This window comes from Falco naumanni, chromosome 10 (genome assembly GCF_017639655.2).
Source record: "Falco naumanni isolate bFalNau1 chromosome 10, bFalNau1.pat, whole genome shotgun sequence".
NCBI classification, from domain to species: Eukaryota; Metazoa; Chordata; class Aves; order Falconiformes; family Falconidae; genus Falco; species Falco naumanni.
Window position 1 is genome coordinate 22,258,431 of NC_054063.1, and position 16,302 is coordinate 22,274,732.

Sequence of the window (16,302 nt, forward strand, 5' to 3'; positions counted from 1 at the left end):
AAATGAGTGAAGACACTGTGCTGGGTGGGAAGGGACGGGCTGGGGGTTGGGCTGCCTGATTACGAGGGTTTCACCTGGTTTCCCATTTTCCATGTAGTATTTGATTAAAATAAGCAATAAGAAGCCTTTTCTGGGTGTATGGGAGGGAAAAGGGATCCTGTTTGTTAAAAACCTTTCTGTTTTCTGCAGAATAGATAGTATTTCCCTTTTCTGATGTGAATAGGAGTGATGCTCTCTGAGGCCGACCATAATCGGGAGCGGCTTACCTCCCTCTCCCCTCTGGGGCCAGGCCACGGTTTTGTTCAGGAGCTGAGTACGGACCCGGGCTGAGGAGGGGGTTCAGTTCTCCAGATCTCACGCTTGGCACCTCGGGAGCAAGCCCACAGCAGGTCTGATCCCCCCTGGCACAGCATGTATCTCGGTGAGCCCCCTGCTCCACACCACACTTCCTGGGAAACGGTGGGCTGGGGAGGGAAGAGAAACCATTTTTTCTCCCCCAAAAGCCATCCAAAATGACTCTGCACCCCGCATCAGAGCTTCCGCCAGTGCCATGTCTGCTGCTGCTGCATGGCAAGAGCAGCTCCAGCAGCAGCAGATGCAATAACTCATTAATTTTCCTTGCAAGGAGAGAGGCTGTGCAATGGATTCACCAGGAAAGAGGGAACAAAAGGAGGATGGAGGCGGGCAGGAGGCAGGCAGGAATAAATGACAGGCAGGATATATATGTACATTGAAAACAGTCTGAGTGTCAGAATAAATGAGGTACAAATCTTGCAGGAAATAGTCCTGGAAGAAAGACTGGCGTGTATTTACAAAACAGGTTTGTCAGTGTTCTGAAATAACCGTGGGGGAGTTACCAAGGGAGCCTGCGATGGCAGGGGAAGCTCAGTGCTGGCGGGGTGCAGCGGTGTGAGTGAGGTGGGGGCTTGGGCTTTAACCTGGCCCAGCCTGCCAGCCCGGGGTCCAGGCCCAGCCCAGGAGCCCCCACCTTGCCGACCGGTGAACGCTTTCCCTCCGTAAGTCTATACCTGCATGCATACACCTGGGCTGTTACGTGCCTATACGTTACACACGTGTATGTGCACCTCACCGTGCCCCACAGGGTGCCTGCAGCCGCCGGGGGATGGAGCTGAGGCCCCGGCTGTGCCAGGTGGACCACAGTGAGTCACTGGGCAGCTCCCAGTGGGCGCCCAGCAGCCTCGCCCTAGGTGTTTGCTCATTAAAGAATTTGGAAAGGTTAGGCTGGATGGCCACAGAGAGTAACGTGTAGGTAGCACCATGAGTAACCAGGCCATGCCTGGGAGCTCGGATGTGCTGTGCCAGCGCTTACCAGCACGATTCTGCACCAAGCAAGCGGGGGGGAGTCGGGGGGGGGGGGGGGGGGGGCAAGGGGCACACAGTGCCCACGCCATGTGCCAGCCCAGCAGCTCGGCGTTGCTGATGCCCGCGGCTCCCCAGCCCCGCCGCGGCCGCTGGACTGACCCGCCGGTGTTTCAGGGGGGATTTGCCGTTCGTTTCTGTATTTATTTCACTTGATGAAAGTGCGTCATTAATTAAACCGCACGGATGCCCTCAGAATTGGACCAGTTAGATGCAAATTAAGATGCTGGGGAGAGTCCAAGGGCCAGGTGGATGCAGGGATGCAGCATGGGGCTGCCCCGGGCCTCTCCCACCTTCGGCGTCTTTCTCCCCCTCCCCCCACCCCCCTCCCCCCTCCCACCTCGGGGTTACACGGGGAGAGGAGCCAAGCACGACCCGCCGCCGGCCGCCCCAGGCGCGGGGGGGCTCCGCCGCCGCGGAGAGACCGGCTTTTGGGTTTTTTTGGAGGGCGCTGCGCCTCGGCAGAGAGGAGTTGCCATAGAAACGGGGGGAAACCCGGCGGGGGGGGGGGGGGGCACCCGCGCTGCCGTCGCTTTAAGAGCGCAGGGGAGGGAGGCAAATTACGCAGCTGCAAGGCACATCCCTCCCTGCCTCCATCCCTGCCTCCCTCCATCCCTCCATCCCTCCGCCGCACCCATGGAGGCCAGCGCAGGTGATGGAGGCGGGGGAGGCCGCGGGGTTGGGGGGGGGGAGTCAGGCCGGGCCGGGGCCGGGGGGAGAGGGGGGGCACGGCACCGCACCGCGCTCCGCACTGCGCTGCGCACCCCGCGCAGCCGCCGCTCACCGCCGCTCTCTCTCCCTTCCCCGCCAGGTCGCTGAGCCCCCCCCGGCGCTGCCGCCCCGGACCTCGGCGGGGCCCCGCGCAGGTGAGCGGGGCGGGGGGCGGGCGGGGGGCAGCGGGGCCCCGCGGCCGCGGTGACTCATCCCTTTCTGGCTGCAGCCTGCGGGGGGGGGGGCTACCGCACGGGGCTGCCAGCTCATCGGGTGTGGGGGCCACGGGGCAGGGGGTGCGTGGGGCGGGTCACGCATCGGGCCTGCAGCACACCCTCATTGCATGCACTAGACCCCCACGGCACGCACCAGACCCACGTCACACCCACCAGACCCCCATGGCATGCACCAGATGCCCATGGCATGCACTGGGCCCACGTCACACCCACCAGACTTGCAGCACATGCACCAGACCCCCATGGCATGCGTTGGACCCTCGTCACGCCTGCCAGACCCACAGCACACACACTGGACCTGCACTGCATGTACCGGCCCCCCATGGCATGCACCAGACCTACATCTTATGTACCCGGACCCACACTGCGTGCAGCTGGACCCACATCACACCTATCTGTCCTGCATCACAAGCACTGGACCCATATTACATGCACTAGACCCACACAGCACGCATCGGACACACACCATGCTCACACAGACCAGCAGTGCACTGACTGGACCCTCCCTGCATGCACCAGACCCACATCACGTGCACCAGACCCTCCCTGCATGCACCAGACCCACATCTGCTCGTACAGCACCAGATGTGTCTCCAGCACCATAGGACACTGCAGGAGCCGGAGCGGCTGTGCGATTGAGATTTTATTATTTAATGCCTTGATGCTCCATCTCTGAAGGGACGCAGAAAACACATGAGCTGATTGATGAGCCGGGTGCTCTTTTTCTCTCCTCCCTACAAGGTCAGTGCTGCCTGGCTGTCGCACAGAAACCTGCTGCTGTGCATTTCTTGTGCTTATGAAGGAGCGGTGTGCCCACCCTCTCTGGGCAGTGGGTGCATTGTGCCGTGACCTTGTGCAAGAAGGTGCAGTTCCTGGTTTCAGGGGCTGTGGAGGTCCCTGGCTGGGGGGTCAGGAGGGGGCAATGCCGATGCTGGCACCTCGGCAGTGTTGCAGTGGGTTGAGGCAGGAGATCTGGCGTGGTGTTAAAGTAGGCCATTCCAGCGGTGCAGGGACCCGGGGCTAATCCTCCGTGACCGCCGTCTTTCCCAGCCCTCGCTCAAGGTGGTTAGGGGAGACCTGCTTCTGCCGCACCGGAACCGTGTGGAGGGCGAGACTAGCTGTTGTGTTGGAATCAGGATTTGCCTTCCATGTTTTTGCCTTTGTATCCTGAAGGAGTGGGCTCTTCCTTCTGCTTACCAGTCCTCAGTCAGCTCCTGAGCAGAGCTCCTGCACAGAAGGGGCTGTGCAGTGTGATCTCACCTGCGTCCCCCACCTGCCCCCCTGCCCAGCCCTGGGGATGGCCGTAGGGTTTCATCCTGGTACCCAGCTCCGGCTTACAGCAACTGCTGCTGCTGCAGCATTTGTCACAGAGCTCTTTGCCCTTTGCCTCCAGAGGCCTCAGCAAGAGACCAGCCTGTTCCCTCTGGTCAGGCACCTTATTTTTAGCTAATGAGGGCCAGGGCTTGCCACCTCCCCGCTTGGTGCTGCAGCCAGGTCAGCTGGAAAAGTGATGAGCTGCATAACCCGATCTTTTCGAATGGTCTCTATTTCCCTGTAATCTCTGGGTGTCGACTCAGCATTTTATAACAAACGAGAATAAAAGGAGATGCTCCTGTGTTTCGTTACGTGATACAACTCTTAGCGAAATTGATTTTTCTGGTGGTGTTGCATAAACATCCCGTGCGTTTTGTCCCCGCTGTTGCCCGAGCGCTCTGCTCTGGCAGGAACTGGAGCATCTCCCTCTATCCAGGACCCAGGTGAAGCTCTGCCTGCTTTGGGATGAGCCCGTCTCTACTGGAGCAGGGAACAGAGTTTCCCAACCCCTGGAGATCTCACCGCTCCCTTGGAAACTCCCAAGCAGGAGCAAAGCAGCCCTTGTCTCCCAAAAAATCCCCTGTGGCAGAAGGAGGAGCACAAACATGGTCACCACTGTGCGCCAGGCAGTCGGCATTTGCCTCCAGCAGCTCGGATGGTGCCTGCAGTGCTGACCCCCTCCTTCGCTGGACTTCTGCCGACCTCGGCCCCGGCTGCCAGATCCTGCTCCTTCCCACCACCACCCAACTGCATCCCAGTTCCTTTTGAAACTGATCCTGGCATTGCCGCTGTTTTGGGGACGCAGCGCTCTGTCCCAAATCCGGTTGCTGGTTGTTTGCCATGTTCAGCACTTTGCTTATTTTTAGTGTGAAGAACAGCAGGGCCCATGTCAGAAAGGCAGAGAGGTCTCCTCGGGAGCTCTTTTTGTTTCCTGGGAAAACAAAGCTGTCATTTCCCTCCCCCTGTTGCTCTCTGCTTTTAATCTTGTTAGTACTGGAAGGCTGAAAATCTCCCGGCCGCCCCCAGCCCCGTGGGGAGGGACCTGCAGGGGAGGCATGGTTCTTCTCCCAAGATTTCTGCAGAATCCGGTAAAGCTGCTCTTAGATGCTTGGGCTTGGTGCCACCATTGCAAAATGCTCCTAACACGGGATGCGTCAAGGAAAACACAGGAATCCGGCAGCAGGCAGGGTGATGGGAACTCCGACAAAAGAAGCAGTGAGCGAGAAATCTGGGAAATGCAGCAGCTGCTGGCCCCGGGTGTCTGCGTGCCGAGGGCTGGGGCTGCCACGTGAGCCGCCTGCTCTTGCACCTTCTCTGCATGTTCCTGGTGGGGCCGGGACAAGCCAGTGGGGCAGCTCAGGCTGGTGCTGCAGCCGGCTCCTGCTCAACCCTGCAGGAGTCGAGCCAAGGGAGATGCCTTGGGAGCTCACAGGGGTGAACTTGAGAGCTTGTAGTTGTCAGAGCCCTGGAGGAACAAGCTGAGGACTCATCAGAGGATTCACTGAGCTGATGGCGAGGGTCTCTCCAGGGGTCCCATGGCCACATTTCCCATGTAGAAAGCTTCTAGGAGGGGTGATCCCTGCCTGACCCCCTCTGTCCGTCACTGGCACGGCCAGGGGATCCAGCATGGAGTGAACAAGCGGCGGCATTCAAGCCACGGAGGCATCTCTATGGGGCAGTGATCCCAAAATGATGGCTGAGCTGCTCTTCTTGGGGAAATTCTCTGGGGCACCAGGCTGAACCTCGGGGTGCTCTGCTGGCACTCTCACCACTCTGCCATTGCTCTGCCACCGCTCTGCCACCCATCGCACTTTGCATCACCATCGTGGCATGATCTGTGGGTCATCAGTGCCCCAGGTCCCCTCTGCGGCTGGCAGGAGCTAGGACCCACTGGGGCATGCAGCTCGGGTGCACCCAGAGCCCCATGGTGTCACCCACGCCAGGCCAGTGACAGTGAGGGGCTCTGGGCCCCAGGGGACACGCTGGGGTTCTAGCTGGGAGATGGCTGAACGACCTGTGCTGGCGGGGAGGGGACACGTGCTGTGCTGGGGTGGCCAGTGCTGGGATGGCCAGTACTGGGTGTGGGGAGCAGTGGCTGCCTGAGCCCTGCCGGGGGCTGGGTGCTGCTGACCACAGCAGGTGCCGAAGGTGCTTGGAGCAGTTGCAGCACAACATGCCAGTGAGGGGGGGATCCATCTCCCACCCCTGGGGGTGAGAGGCTCTCATACCCAGTTGTGCTCCATCCCACCCTGCGTGGGGTATCAGCTTTTCGTGATGAGCTTTTCAGGGACCACTGCTTTTATTTAGCATGAATTCCCCGGGCTAATTCTGTTGCACAGAATAAGTGCTGTTTTGTGCTGCTGTTTCTAAACGAGCTGCCTTTCTGTTCCACTCTGGGCTGGGAGATTCACAGGGAGTTTTGCTGTCGGTGGCTCCAGGAGAGAGTGTTAGACCTTGTGCTGAGCAGCATTCATCCTGCCCATCCGCCCAAGCTGCATTCTGGGCTGGTTTGCAAGATGCTGAGACACATGTAGATGGTTTGCAGCGCGATCTCTGGATCTGGTGTGAGTTTGATTGTCAGACCTTGGACTGTTCCACTGTCCCCAGGCAGTGAGCGTGGCTGCAGACGTGCTGTGCTGAGCAGGGTCCCACTGGTCACCCCAGCACGGGGACGAGCCAGTGCTCCCCGAATCGCCCTAACCCCACTCCTGGTGCCAGCACACTCGCACTGGCAATGCCTGTTGAAATCTATAATTCCAAGCCTGGGCTGCACTAAGGAGCTGGGGCTGCACGTCTCGGTGGGGTCATGGTGTGGAGATGAGGTCTTTGGCTGCGGGGATCAGTGGTTGGTGTGGCTGGGCTCAGCGCCAGGTTCTGAGGCCAGGTTAGAGCTGCCTCTCTGCATCCTGTGCTGCAGACACATCCTCTCTTCTGGGGCACAAGCTGGTTCTGTCAGCTCTGTAAGAATCAATCCACAAGCAAGGGATTCTGCCGCATTTGTGTTCTGCAAGGTGGTCCCCATATTCCTCATTCTGCAACGATTAAAATGAAGTGCAGAGGAAATCCATTCCCCACACTGGCTGTCAGCTGGGCATCTCCGCTGGCACATGGGACCTGGCTTTATCTCATCCCTCCTTTGCATGACTTGGGGTTTGCAGAGCCAGGGTTGCTGGCAGTGGCATGTGTTCCTCCAGGCCTGCAGGTTTTGTTTCCCGCTGCTGAGGCTCCCAATGTTTGGTTTTGAGGTTTTGTCCCCCAAGCTGCCTTCCCGTGTGGGGCCAGCGTGCAGAGCCAGCCACGGGCAGCTCTGCTGGCCCCATCCCCAGTGCTTCTGACACAGAGCAATGAGCCAGCCCACCCTCTGCCCTGGCTTGGGCTGCTTTCCACCCCCATGTTTTTACGAGATTTCTTCTCTGCTTTCCCTTGCAGCTTTGCTCTGACTCCTGCCGCAAGCCCCATCTATTAGATGGTTTTTAGATTTTAGTGAGACTTGCTCTTGTTTCCTGGCCCTTGCAGCGGCCATCGTCTTCCTTGCTGGAGGGTGTGCAGTGCACCTGGGGACAAGGTTATTCACCTTTGAATGCTTTTCATTTGCTCTTCCTGTGTTTTTCCTAATGCCTAATCAATGAACAGCCGCGGCAGCGAGCTGGAGCCTCCACAAGTGCCAGGTGTTGCAGGGAGGTGAGGGCTGGGCTGGCGTGGGTCCCAGGGGGGGCAGGGGCATCCCCTCTGCAAATCCCTGGAAAAGCAGAGGTCTTCACTGCTTCTCACTTTCTCGCATTTCAAATGTGGTAAGATAATCTTGGATTTCCTCTTGCTTTCATGGCAAGGCTCCCTTTGCTCATCCTGGTCCATGGGGTAATGGTAATTCTGACTGCAAGTGAGTAATTCCCTCTGCCTTCAGATGCCAAGTAGCCATGTACCGTGGGAATGGCGTGTTTTCAGCTTTGGTGCTAAAAGTCTGCCCAATCTGCCTGTTCTTGGCAGCCTGGGGGCACGGTGGGGTTTTGGGGAGACCGAAATGGCCCGTTGCTTCTTTGGGAATAAAGACAGGGACAATTTATTACCAGTGACTGAATTCAAGCCTGCTTGTTGAAGGTGCCCTAGGGCAGCCTGGTGAGGCAAAGCTGCTTCCCAGCTGGGAGGGAATGGACAGCCCAGCACCTTTGTGAGATGGGGACCCAGGCAGGGTGCAGGATGATGCTTCCCCCTCCATGGGGTTTTGGTGCCTGCTGGCAGACCTAGGCCAGGCTCCCTGCGGCAGCAGCACGGAGCTGCTCTGAGTTTCTCACCCCTTAAGTCTGTCAGTGCCACGAGAGCCATTGAGCCCCAGCGTGGGTGCCAGGTGAGTCTGCAGCAGTGGGAGGAGGAGGAACAACAAGAACTGAGCTCCCCAGGTGCAAGGCTGACTCCAGGCTTCCCCACAGAGCTGTTCCCAGTGCGGGTGTTGGTGGCAGGCACCTGGGGTGCAGTGTGGGGTGCTGGCAGGAGCCCACAGCGTGGTACCAGCCAGCGTGCTGGGCACACACGTGCCATCTGCGGTGCTGGCACTTGCCTGGTGCTGCATGTTAGTGGAGTGCAGAGGGACCCCTGAGTTCACACATACACCATCTTGGCGTATGGGTAACTTTGCTGTGACCAGGGAAGAGCAGGAGGCAGCGGCGATGCCGGGTACTGCTGCCCTGCATTGAGCCAGGGCTTGGGGCTGTGAGGAGCTAACTCCCATGGCCGCAAATCTCCCGAAAGCCCTGCCTGAGAGCTGCCTGGGGAGCACCCTGCAGCATGAGAAGCGAGGGACCGGCTGTGCGGGCAAGAGCCCGGCTGTGCCGCAGCCCTGCATCCTGGAGGATGCGTCCGCCGGCGCCGGGGCCACGCTCGGCTCTCACTCTGGATGCTGATTCACGCTGCTGCATTAGCAAAGCCCGCAGCCACCCAGCCATGCATGCTGTAGAACCAGGAGTGGTTTTCTGGCAGGGCAGAGCGCTGCCTCCCCCTGCCTAGGTCCTCCCCTGGCAAATCCATCCTGGAGGGGAGCAGTAGGACCCCCAAATCCTGGTCACTGTGTCCCTGGGGTGCTGGCACCCCCCTGGCATGGGGCACTGTGCCTGCTGGGGCTGGGGGCTCACTGTGGCTGCACATCACTGTCTCCTCTGCTCCAGCTCTCGGGGGTCTTCGGTGCCCTGGTCTGGGGATCAGGGAGTGCCAGATCCTGGGCAGAAGAGAGGCCCAGGCTGGCTGCTGTGGGCTTTGAGCATTGGGCAGGAGTTAGCCTAGAAAAAACAACCCTGGGGTGGCAAATACCAAAGAGTACATCGGGGTGAGCTGGCTGTGCTCCCTCCTCTCCTGCCTCCCCCTCTTGTCCCACTCCTCGCACTCCCCTGGACTGGGGCCAAGCAGCACTTAGAGTTTCCGACTGCCCATCGATTATCAGCTGGCCGGTCCCATCGCTTACATTGCTCTGGGCTGGAACTGCCAAAATCTGGGACAAATACCAGCATTGTGAATCAGCTTGGGGATGGGGGGGGCCCTACACGGTGCTCCCAGCCTGGCTGGTCCCCAGCAGCCTCTGAGCACAGTGAGGCATCAGCAGTGCCATGGGATGCTCAATGGGCTGGATGTGCTGAGCAGGTCCTTTCCATAGCTCCCCTCTGCTGCAATCACATCCCTGCATGTGCCCGAGGTGCTGCCTCCTTGAGCAGCTCCCGCTGGTCGCTGCGAGCCTCTGGATCTGGCCTATTTATTTACAGGAAAACGGGCTGTGTGTTTCCCGAGGGATTAGCTGCTGCTGCCGCATCACACAGGGATCTGTGCTTCCTTACCTGATTGCACTGGCGAATGGGTGATTCGGACTTAGTTAAGAAAAAGCGGGCGCCCAGCCCGCTGCGGGGACAGCTGCCTGCCTGGGTGGAAATTCGGTGAGGTCCCGGGCTGGGTGTCAGTGCCCTTGTCCCATCTCTGCCCCGAGTAATGCCACCGCTGCAGGCACACTGGTCCCTGTGGCAGACCTCCTTTCCCTGGCAGGGATGGGGACCTGGGGTCAGGGGAAAGCTTGTCCCGTGTCTGGAGACTGGTGGGAAGGGGGCTTCAGCCCATGGGCAGGTACCTGCTATGCTTCTGTTTTGCCTTAGAAATGAAGCAACCGTGTGCCTCCCGCATGCCCTGCCAGGGTGGCACCCTGGACATGCAGCATCCCGGCGTTCCTGGGCCGTGGAGCAGACAGGGAGCACAGTCCAGCTGTGCAGGGGATACTGTCTGCATCTGTCCCTGTACGGGTGGCCCTGGGGACTGAACTGATGCTCTGGTGCAGGGGCTGACCCCTGTGCCAGCACTTTGCATGGTTACTGTCTCACTGGGGCCGTTTCCCTGCCTTCACCTCCTCTCTCTGTTGCATTTAACCCGCAGTTCCCTTGTGCCCAGGACCTGTGGCACCGCAGCAATGTCTCTGCCGGGCAGCAGACGCTCGTCCACCGGATCACGGAGGTGAATATGCTTCGGCCTCTGGCCCCTGGGACTGGGCACTGGCACCTGCCTGGCACTTCTCCTGGCTGGCAGCAGGGAGGGAACGATCCCCACCTACACCACGAGCTGCCACTTTGCAGCACGAACCCCCCGCCCAGCTCTTCGGGGGTTGCATGTCGCTGCCCGTTGCACAGCACTTCCCCATCTGTGCATGCAGCCCCTCGAGCGCTGCACCCCCCATCCCTCTCTGTCCGTCTCTGCTGCAGCTGGGACCGACCCTTCTGCCCGTCCGGGCAAAGGCAGGTGGTGGCGGAGGACCCTGGCAGCAGTGTGAGGGCACTGGGTTTTGGGGGGTGAAGCTGGGAGGTGTGTTAGCCCTTGGAAAGCCTCTTCTTGAGCTGCAGTGATGAAGAGCAAGAGGGAATAAAGAGAAAAAAAGCATTTATTCCCCTCCAACTGTCTCCATGGCCTGGGCTGCCGTTATTTAGGTACTGGCTGCCACCGGCAGCATGGGCAGAGAGAGAAGGCAGATCTGACCTGGCAGCAGGCAGCGGGGTAGCTTGAGCTCTGCCAGGGCCATGCTCCTGGGAGGCTCCCAAGGGGCTCCTCATCCTTGGGGTGCAGGGATGCTGTGCCAGCGTCCGGGGGATGCCACGCTGGGTGGGGAGTGGGTGGGCAGTCCACCCCCAGCCCTGCCTTGTGCCCGTCGCCATGTCTGTGCCATTTTGATCCCTGCTGTTTGTTTTGTCCTTTTGTCTTGTGTGTTCTCGGTGTGGTGGTTGGCAGTCGCGGGTTTTATGGACGGAGTGGCTTTGCCTCCTTCTTTAAGTCTTCAGCGCCCTCAGCCACTCGGCCTGAGACACAGCCTCTTCTCCCTGCCTCCAGGCGCCCCTCGCCCCCCGGGAGGGACACCTACGGCACCTCCTCGCTGAGCAGCAGCAGCAATTCTGGCTCCTGCAAGGGCAGCGACAGCAGCCCCACCCCAAGGTAACCCATCACCCGTGGCCCCAGGGCAGCTGCCGGGCGCCCCCGGGCAGCAGGGGAGCAGTGCCCGTGCTGCCGGTGCTGGTGCCCGGCGGGGACAGGAGTGCAGGGGCCGGTGGAGTGAGGCTGTGCGCTGGGGGAGCCAGAGCTGGCGGAGCCGCTGCTGTGTCTCGCAAAGACCCCCACCATCCTCCTTCAAACCTCTCTGCCGCCATTGTTGTGTCTTCTACCTCCCTGTCCCCCCGCCTGCCAGCCTGGTACCCCATCCCCTTCCCTCTGTCCTGCCATGGCTGTGGCTTGCACGCTGCTCGCATCCCTCCTGCTGCTCCTGCTCTCTGAGGAGCACCTGGGTCCTTCAGGACCAAAGGCACAGTGGACAAGAGCTTGATTTCCATCCCCTCGTGCTGCCCGGCAGAAGTCTGGCGAGGGCTGGCAGCAGCCTGGCTTCTCAGCGGGGAGCTCCCAGTGCGCTCGGGGCATAAACAGCCGGGCACTGAGCTGTGCCAGCCTGTGCCAGCGTTCTGGGCTGCTGGTGTACTGCTCCAGGGAGTGAGGCTGGTCCCCAGGCTGGGCTGCTTCCTCCCACCCCCAGCCACCTTCCAGCCCCAGAGCTGGCATCAGATCTGGGAGGATATGAGGGGCCTGAGGGTAACCTTGTGCCCAGAGCCTGTGCACACCGCAGCAGGGAGTGGTGGCCATCCTGCTGCTGTGGGGTGTTGCAAGGCCACGGGTCTGCCTGGCTGCTCCTAACATGATCCTTATGTCTCTGGCCGAAGGCTGCTGGGCTGCCTGCCAGCATGCATGGGGGCTGTCACACACAGAGAGAACGTGCCACCCTGCTGCGATGCACAGCGGATTTGGTCCACCCTGCTGCAATGCAGGAGCATCTCGCGCTGCGCCCAGTTCTCTGTGTGCCTCCAGCCCAGGCATGCAGCCCTGTCCCTGGCCAGCTCCTGCTCTCCAGGCTGCCCTGGGCTTTGGGCCAGAGATGTCACCTCATCCACCCTGGTGGCAGCACAAGGAGGGTGCGGACATGCTGCTGGCCCCGTCTGGAGCAGGTGCCAGATGCTCCACAGCTTGCTGTCCAAGGGCAGGACAGCTGCCAGCTCCAGACCTGCTCCATCCCAAACCCTCCCATCACCCACTTCTGCTTCCATCTCTGATGGGGCTGATCCCACCCTGGGGTCTCCATCTGCCTCTGTCATTCCCCGGAAAGCTTGCTCTGGGCACACAGAGACCTTGGTGCCCACCTGCTCCCAGTTCTGCTCATGTGCCCGCCGCCCTGGCAAAACCTGCAGCTCTGCAGAGGGCTGCGTGGCTGTGGGAAGCACCAGCGGGTTCAGGCTGCACCCACTGTCCTGCCAGTGGCACAGCACCCTCAGACACCCACCTTGCTCCTCCTGCCTTGCAGGGCTACTTTGGGATGTGCTATGGAGCTGCACCCTGAGAGCAAGCATCTCCCCTGGGGCCCCTCTGCTGAGCTGGTGCCAGCGCTGGCACCGGCGGATGGGTGACATCTGTGTCCCTGCAGGCGCTCGTCCAAGTACAACCTCTGCAGCGACAACCATGGGATAAAGCCACCGACGCCGGAGCAGTACCTGACACCCCTGCAGCAGAAGGAGGTCTGCATCAGACACCTGAAGGCTCGCCTGAAGGACACACAGGAGCGGCTGCAGGACAGGTGAGCATAGGAACAGTGGGCACAGACCCCCGGCACGGGAGCCGCTGGGAAGGGTCCTGGCACCAGCCATCGGCACCTGCAGTGGCAGCTCCTGTGTGGGACTGGTCCTTCTGGGGGCTCTCAGTGCCCAGCACTGCACCTTGTCCTTGGGCTCATGCCCAGGCACCAGGTTCACAGCTTTACAGTGGCATTGCAGGCATGTGGGCATCTGGCATTGATGCCCGTCTAACCAGGGAGCCGCGGATTTTGGGGCTGTGGAGCCTGTACATCCCACCTGTGGTGGCTGTGTTCTCCCCTGCACCCCCGCTTAAGTCTCTGCCACGCTTTTTCTGAATTTCAGCGTCAGAGGGTGGCTAATCCCCATCTGCTCCTCTTGGGCTTAGGCACGTCCTCGCCGACATGCCAGCTGCCATGCGCCCGCTCAGGGCACCTGCCCATCCCCACGCAGCCCTCAGGAGACCTGGGCTCTGCAGCCCCTCCGGGAGAAGGCTGAGCATCGCTCCCGAGGGTCCCTGAACGTTGCTCCCAAGGGTCCCCGAGCCACTGGATCCATCCCTGGGTCCCAGCCACAAGTGTTACTGGGTGATCTGGCTCCAACTCAGTGCCAGGCACATGAGGACACGGCTGGTCCCGCAGCCTTCTCAGTGCCGTGGCGGTGCCCTCCTCGTCTCTCACAGGGATGCTGAGATTGAGGACCTGAAGACGCAGCTGTCACGGATGCAGGAGGACTGGATCGAGGAGGAGTGCCACCGCGTGGAGGCCCAGCTGGCACTGAAGGAGGCCCGCAAGGAGATCAAGCAGCTGAAGCAGGTCATCGACACGGTGAAGAACAACCTGCTGGAGAAGGACAAGGGGCTCCAGAAGTATTTTGTGGACATCAACATCCAGAACAAGAAGCTGGAGACACTGCTGCACAGCATGGAGGTGGCGCAGAACGGGGCACTGAAGGAGGAGGGGGCTGGCGAGTCAGCCGGGGGGTCCCCAGCCCGATCCCTCACCCGCAGCTCTACCTACACCAAGCTGAGTGACCAGGGGGCTGGGGACCGCAACGTGGGGGGCTCACAGACCATCTCGCTGGACGAGGGGGCCGACAGCGGCTTCGTGGGGGTGGAGGAGGCTCCCTGCCACACGGACCCGCTGGAGGTGGGGGACGAGCCTGGCACCCGCTTGCCCCCCAGCTCCACCTACGAGAAGCTGCTGGGGCTGCGGGGCGGCGTGGAGGCCGGGGTGCAAGCCAGCTGCATGCAGGAGCGGGCCATCCAGACAGACTTCGTGCCCTGCCAGCCTGACCTGGACACCATCCTGGAGAAGGTGATGAAGTCCCAGGCTTGCAGCTTAGGCAGCCCCACCTCAGCCTGGGTCTCTGAAATGGAAGACGTGATGCCCGGCCCCGAGCTCTCCAACCCCACCGGGGCCATGGACCTGCTGGCAGCCGAGCCCGACACTGCAACGGTGGGTGCCGGGGCTGAGGGGGGTGCCCCCTGCAACCCAGCGGTGCGGCAGCCCCCCAGCGCCAGCCCCTCGGTGGCCATCGCCTGCGTGGCAGAGGAGGAGACGATGGAGGCGTCCGGCTGCGAGGCCGCCCCCTCCAAGAGCTATTGGAGCCGCCACTTCATCGTGGATCTGCTGGCAGTGGTGGTGCCGGCGGTGCCCACGGTGGCCTGGCTGTGCCGCTCGCAGCGCCGGCAGGGCCAGCCCATCTACAACATCAGCTCACTGCTGCGGGGCTGCTGCACCGTGGCCCTCCATTCCATCCGCAGGATGGGCTGTCGCCCTGTCGCCAGCCACGGCCCCGGGGGCAGCACCCAGCCCTGACACCCCCGGACACCCCCCGCCCACCCCCACAGACCCGACTGCTGATTGTAAAGCCCCGGCGTGTCCCTGTTCTCCTGGGGTCCTTCGTCGGCTCTGGCTCGTTATGCAGCCCCGGGGTGGGGGTGGGAGAGGGCCGGGGGGGGCTGTGGGTGCATTGGGGTGTGCTGCCCCCTGTCCCCCGGCTCCTTTGTCCTGGAGGAGGGAAAGGACTGTTGCTGGAAGAGAGGTGCCAAGCGGCGATGCAGGACAAGGCACTGAGCACCACGATGGATGCCCCTGCCCCGCCGCTGCCGCGGTGCCTCTGGCTGAGCCCTTCACTGCACTGGCTTTTGGCTGCCCTTGCCCTGCCACAGGTGGGAGATGGCGAGGGGCCGCCTGGCTGGGCGAGGGGAGCAGCGAGACTCCCTGGGTGCATTTCTTGCTCCAGGTTGCACTGCGACAGCAAAGCCTGGCTGTGGGCAGGAGGACAGGGGGAACCCGCCTGGATGCAGGGACCAGCTCTGGAGCGGGAGGGGTGGCAGTGGGAGCCCATGGGGCACTTTTGCCTGGGCCTGCTGACCTGCTTTGGTGTCTGTCCTCCTCTCTCTGGTGGGATGAGGCCCTGGCCGGATCCTGCTCGGCCCCTCTTCAAGCCACCCATTGCTTGGGAAATGTGTCCCCCCCATGGGGATGGACCCAGGCTGCAGCTCCCGCACCCCCGAGCGAGGCAGAGTGGCCCCCGAGGAAGCCTTGATCCATCCTCCCTTTGCTTTGCACTATATTCACTTTTTCTTTCGGTACAGACTGAACCCCGGTTGTTGGGGCCGCGGCAGCAGCGAATGGGGTGGGAAACCCCCAGCCCTGGCTCTGGCTGCCATGGAGCGGGGCTAGGGGTTCTCGCGGCTTTGGCAGCGCGATGCTGGTGATGCCGATGGTCCCACCCTGTGCTGGAGTTCGAGGATGCCTTTGCGGGAGGCAGCGAGGGGGTGCGGGCAGGGCCACGCAGGCAGAGCCAAGCGCCTTTGCCTGCACTGGCCGAGCCAAATCCCAGTTTTGCTGGTGGCCTCTGGAAAATTGCCTTTTTTTTTTTTTTTTTTTTTTTTTGAGAAACAAAGACAGCAAGGATTGCTCAGCAGGGGCTGGCGAGACGCGAGACTTGGGACTCCCCTGGGTGCGCAGCGCTCCCACCCCCACGAATGTCTGTGGCTTCTTCGTGACTTGAACTAACAGTGTTTCCCCCTCACCCAAGCCCACTCCACCACCCACGGGTGCCCCACCAGCCAGGTGCCCTGGAAGCCGGCGATGCTCCACGCGCTGGCACCCAGCAGTCCCTGGAGGGGCACGCGCCGTGTCCTGCCTGCCCTGGTCTTCCCCACATCCTCCGTCCAGCGGCTGGAGCGTGGGGCAGGGGCTCTGCCCGTGCTGGGGGGCTGCGGAGGCAGCGGCAGCCGCTGGCACAGCACCAGGTGCCGGGTGAAATACTGGGGGAGAACCGGTGGCCAGGCAGCCGGGGCGGCCGATGTAAGTGGAGCTAGGATATACGCCTCTTGTGCAATGTATTTGTGGATCTGTGTACACGTCTGTTAGACTATCCAAAGCTTTGCCAAGAAATAAATGTAACGATTATATTTGAAAGACAAATCTATATAATATATTTTTTAAATACAGAACTGAAAAAGCTGTAACCCCCCTTTTCTTGTTTCCCCTGTCCTGTACTCGCTGTCTGTGGTGGATGTAATAAAT

General features: G+C 61.2%; 1 protein-coding gene across 9 annotated transcripts; it reads left to right on the forward strand.

The window, feature by feature from the left end:
• The first annotated feature begins 1,950 nt into the window (after positions 1-1,950).
• On the forward strand, positions 1,951-16,194 carry SNPH (syntaphilin). Of its 9 annotated transcripts, none has more exons than XM_040609383.1 (6): positions 1,951-2,032; positions 2,192-2,246; positions 10,044-10,121; positions 10,887-11,087; positions 12,616-12,765; positions 13,443-16,194. In XM_040609383.1, the coding sequence occupies exons 3-6, from the start codon at positions 10,078-10,080 to the stop codon at positions 14,578-14,580; spliced, it is 1,533 nt and encodes a 510-aa protein (XP_040465317.1). In that variant the 5' UTR covers positions 1,951-2,032; positions 2,192-2,246; positions 10,044-10,077; the 3' UTR covers positions 14,581-16,194. The 9 variants fall into 9 exon arrangements, with proteins under 9 accessions (XP_040465317.1, XP_040465321.1, XP_040465322.1 ...); XM_040609387.1 differs by having other exon boundaries at positions 1,952-2,032; positions 10,986-11,087; XM_040609384.1 differs by having other exon boundaries at positions 1,964-2,032; positions 2,192-2,238; positions 10,037-10,121.
• The last annotated feature ends 108 nt before the right edge of the window (positions 16,195-16,302 follow it).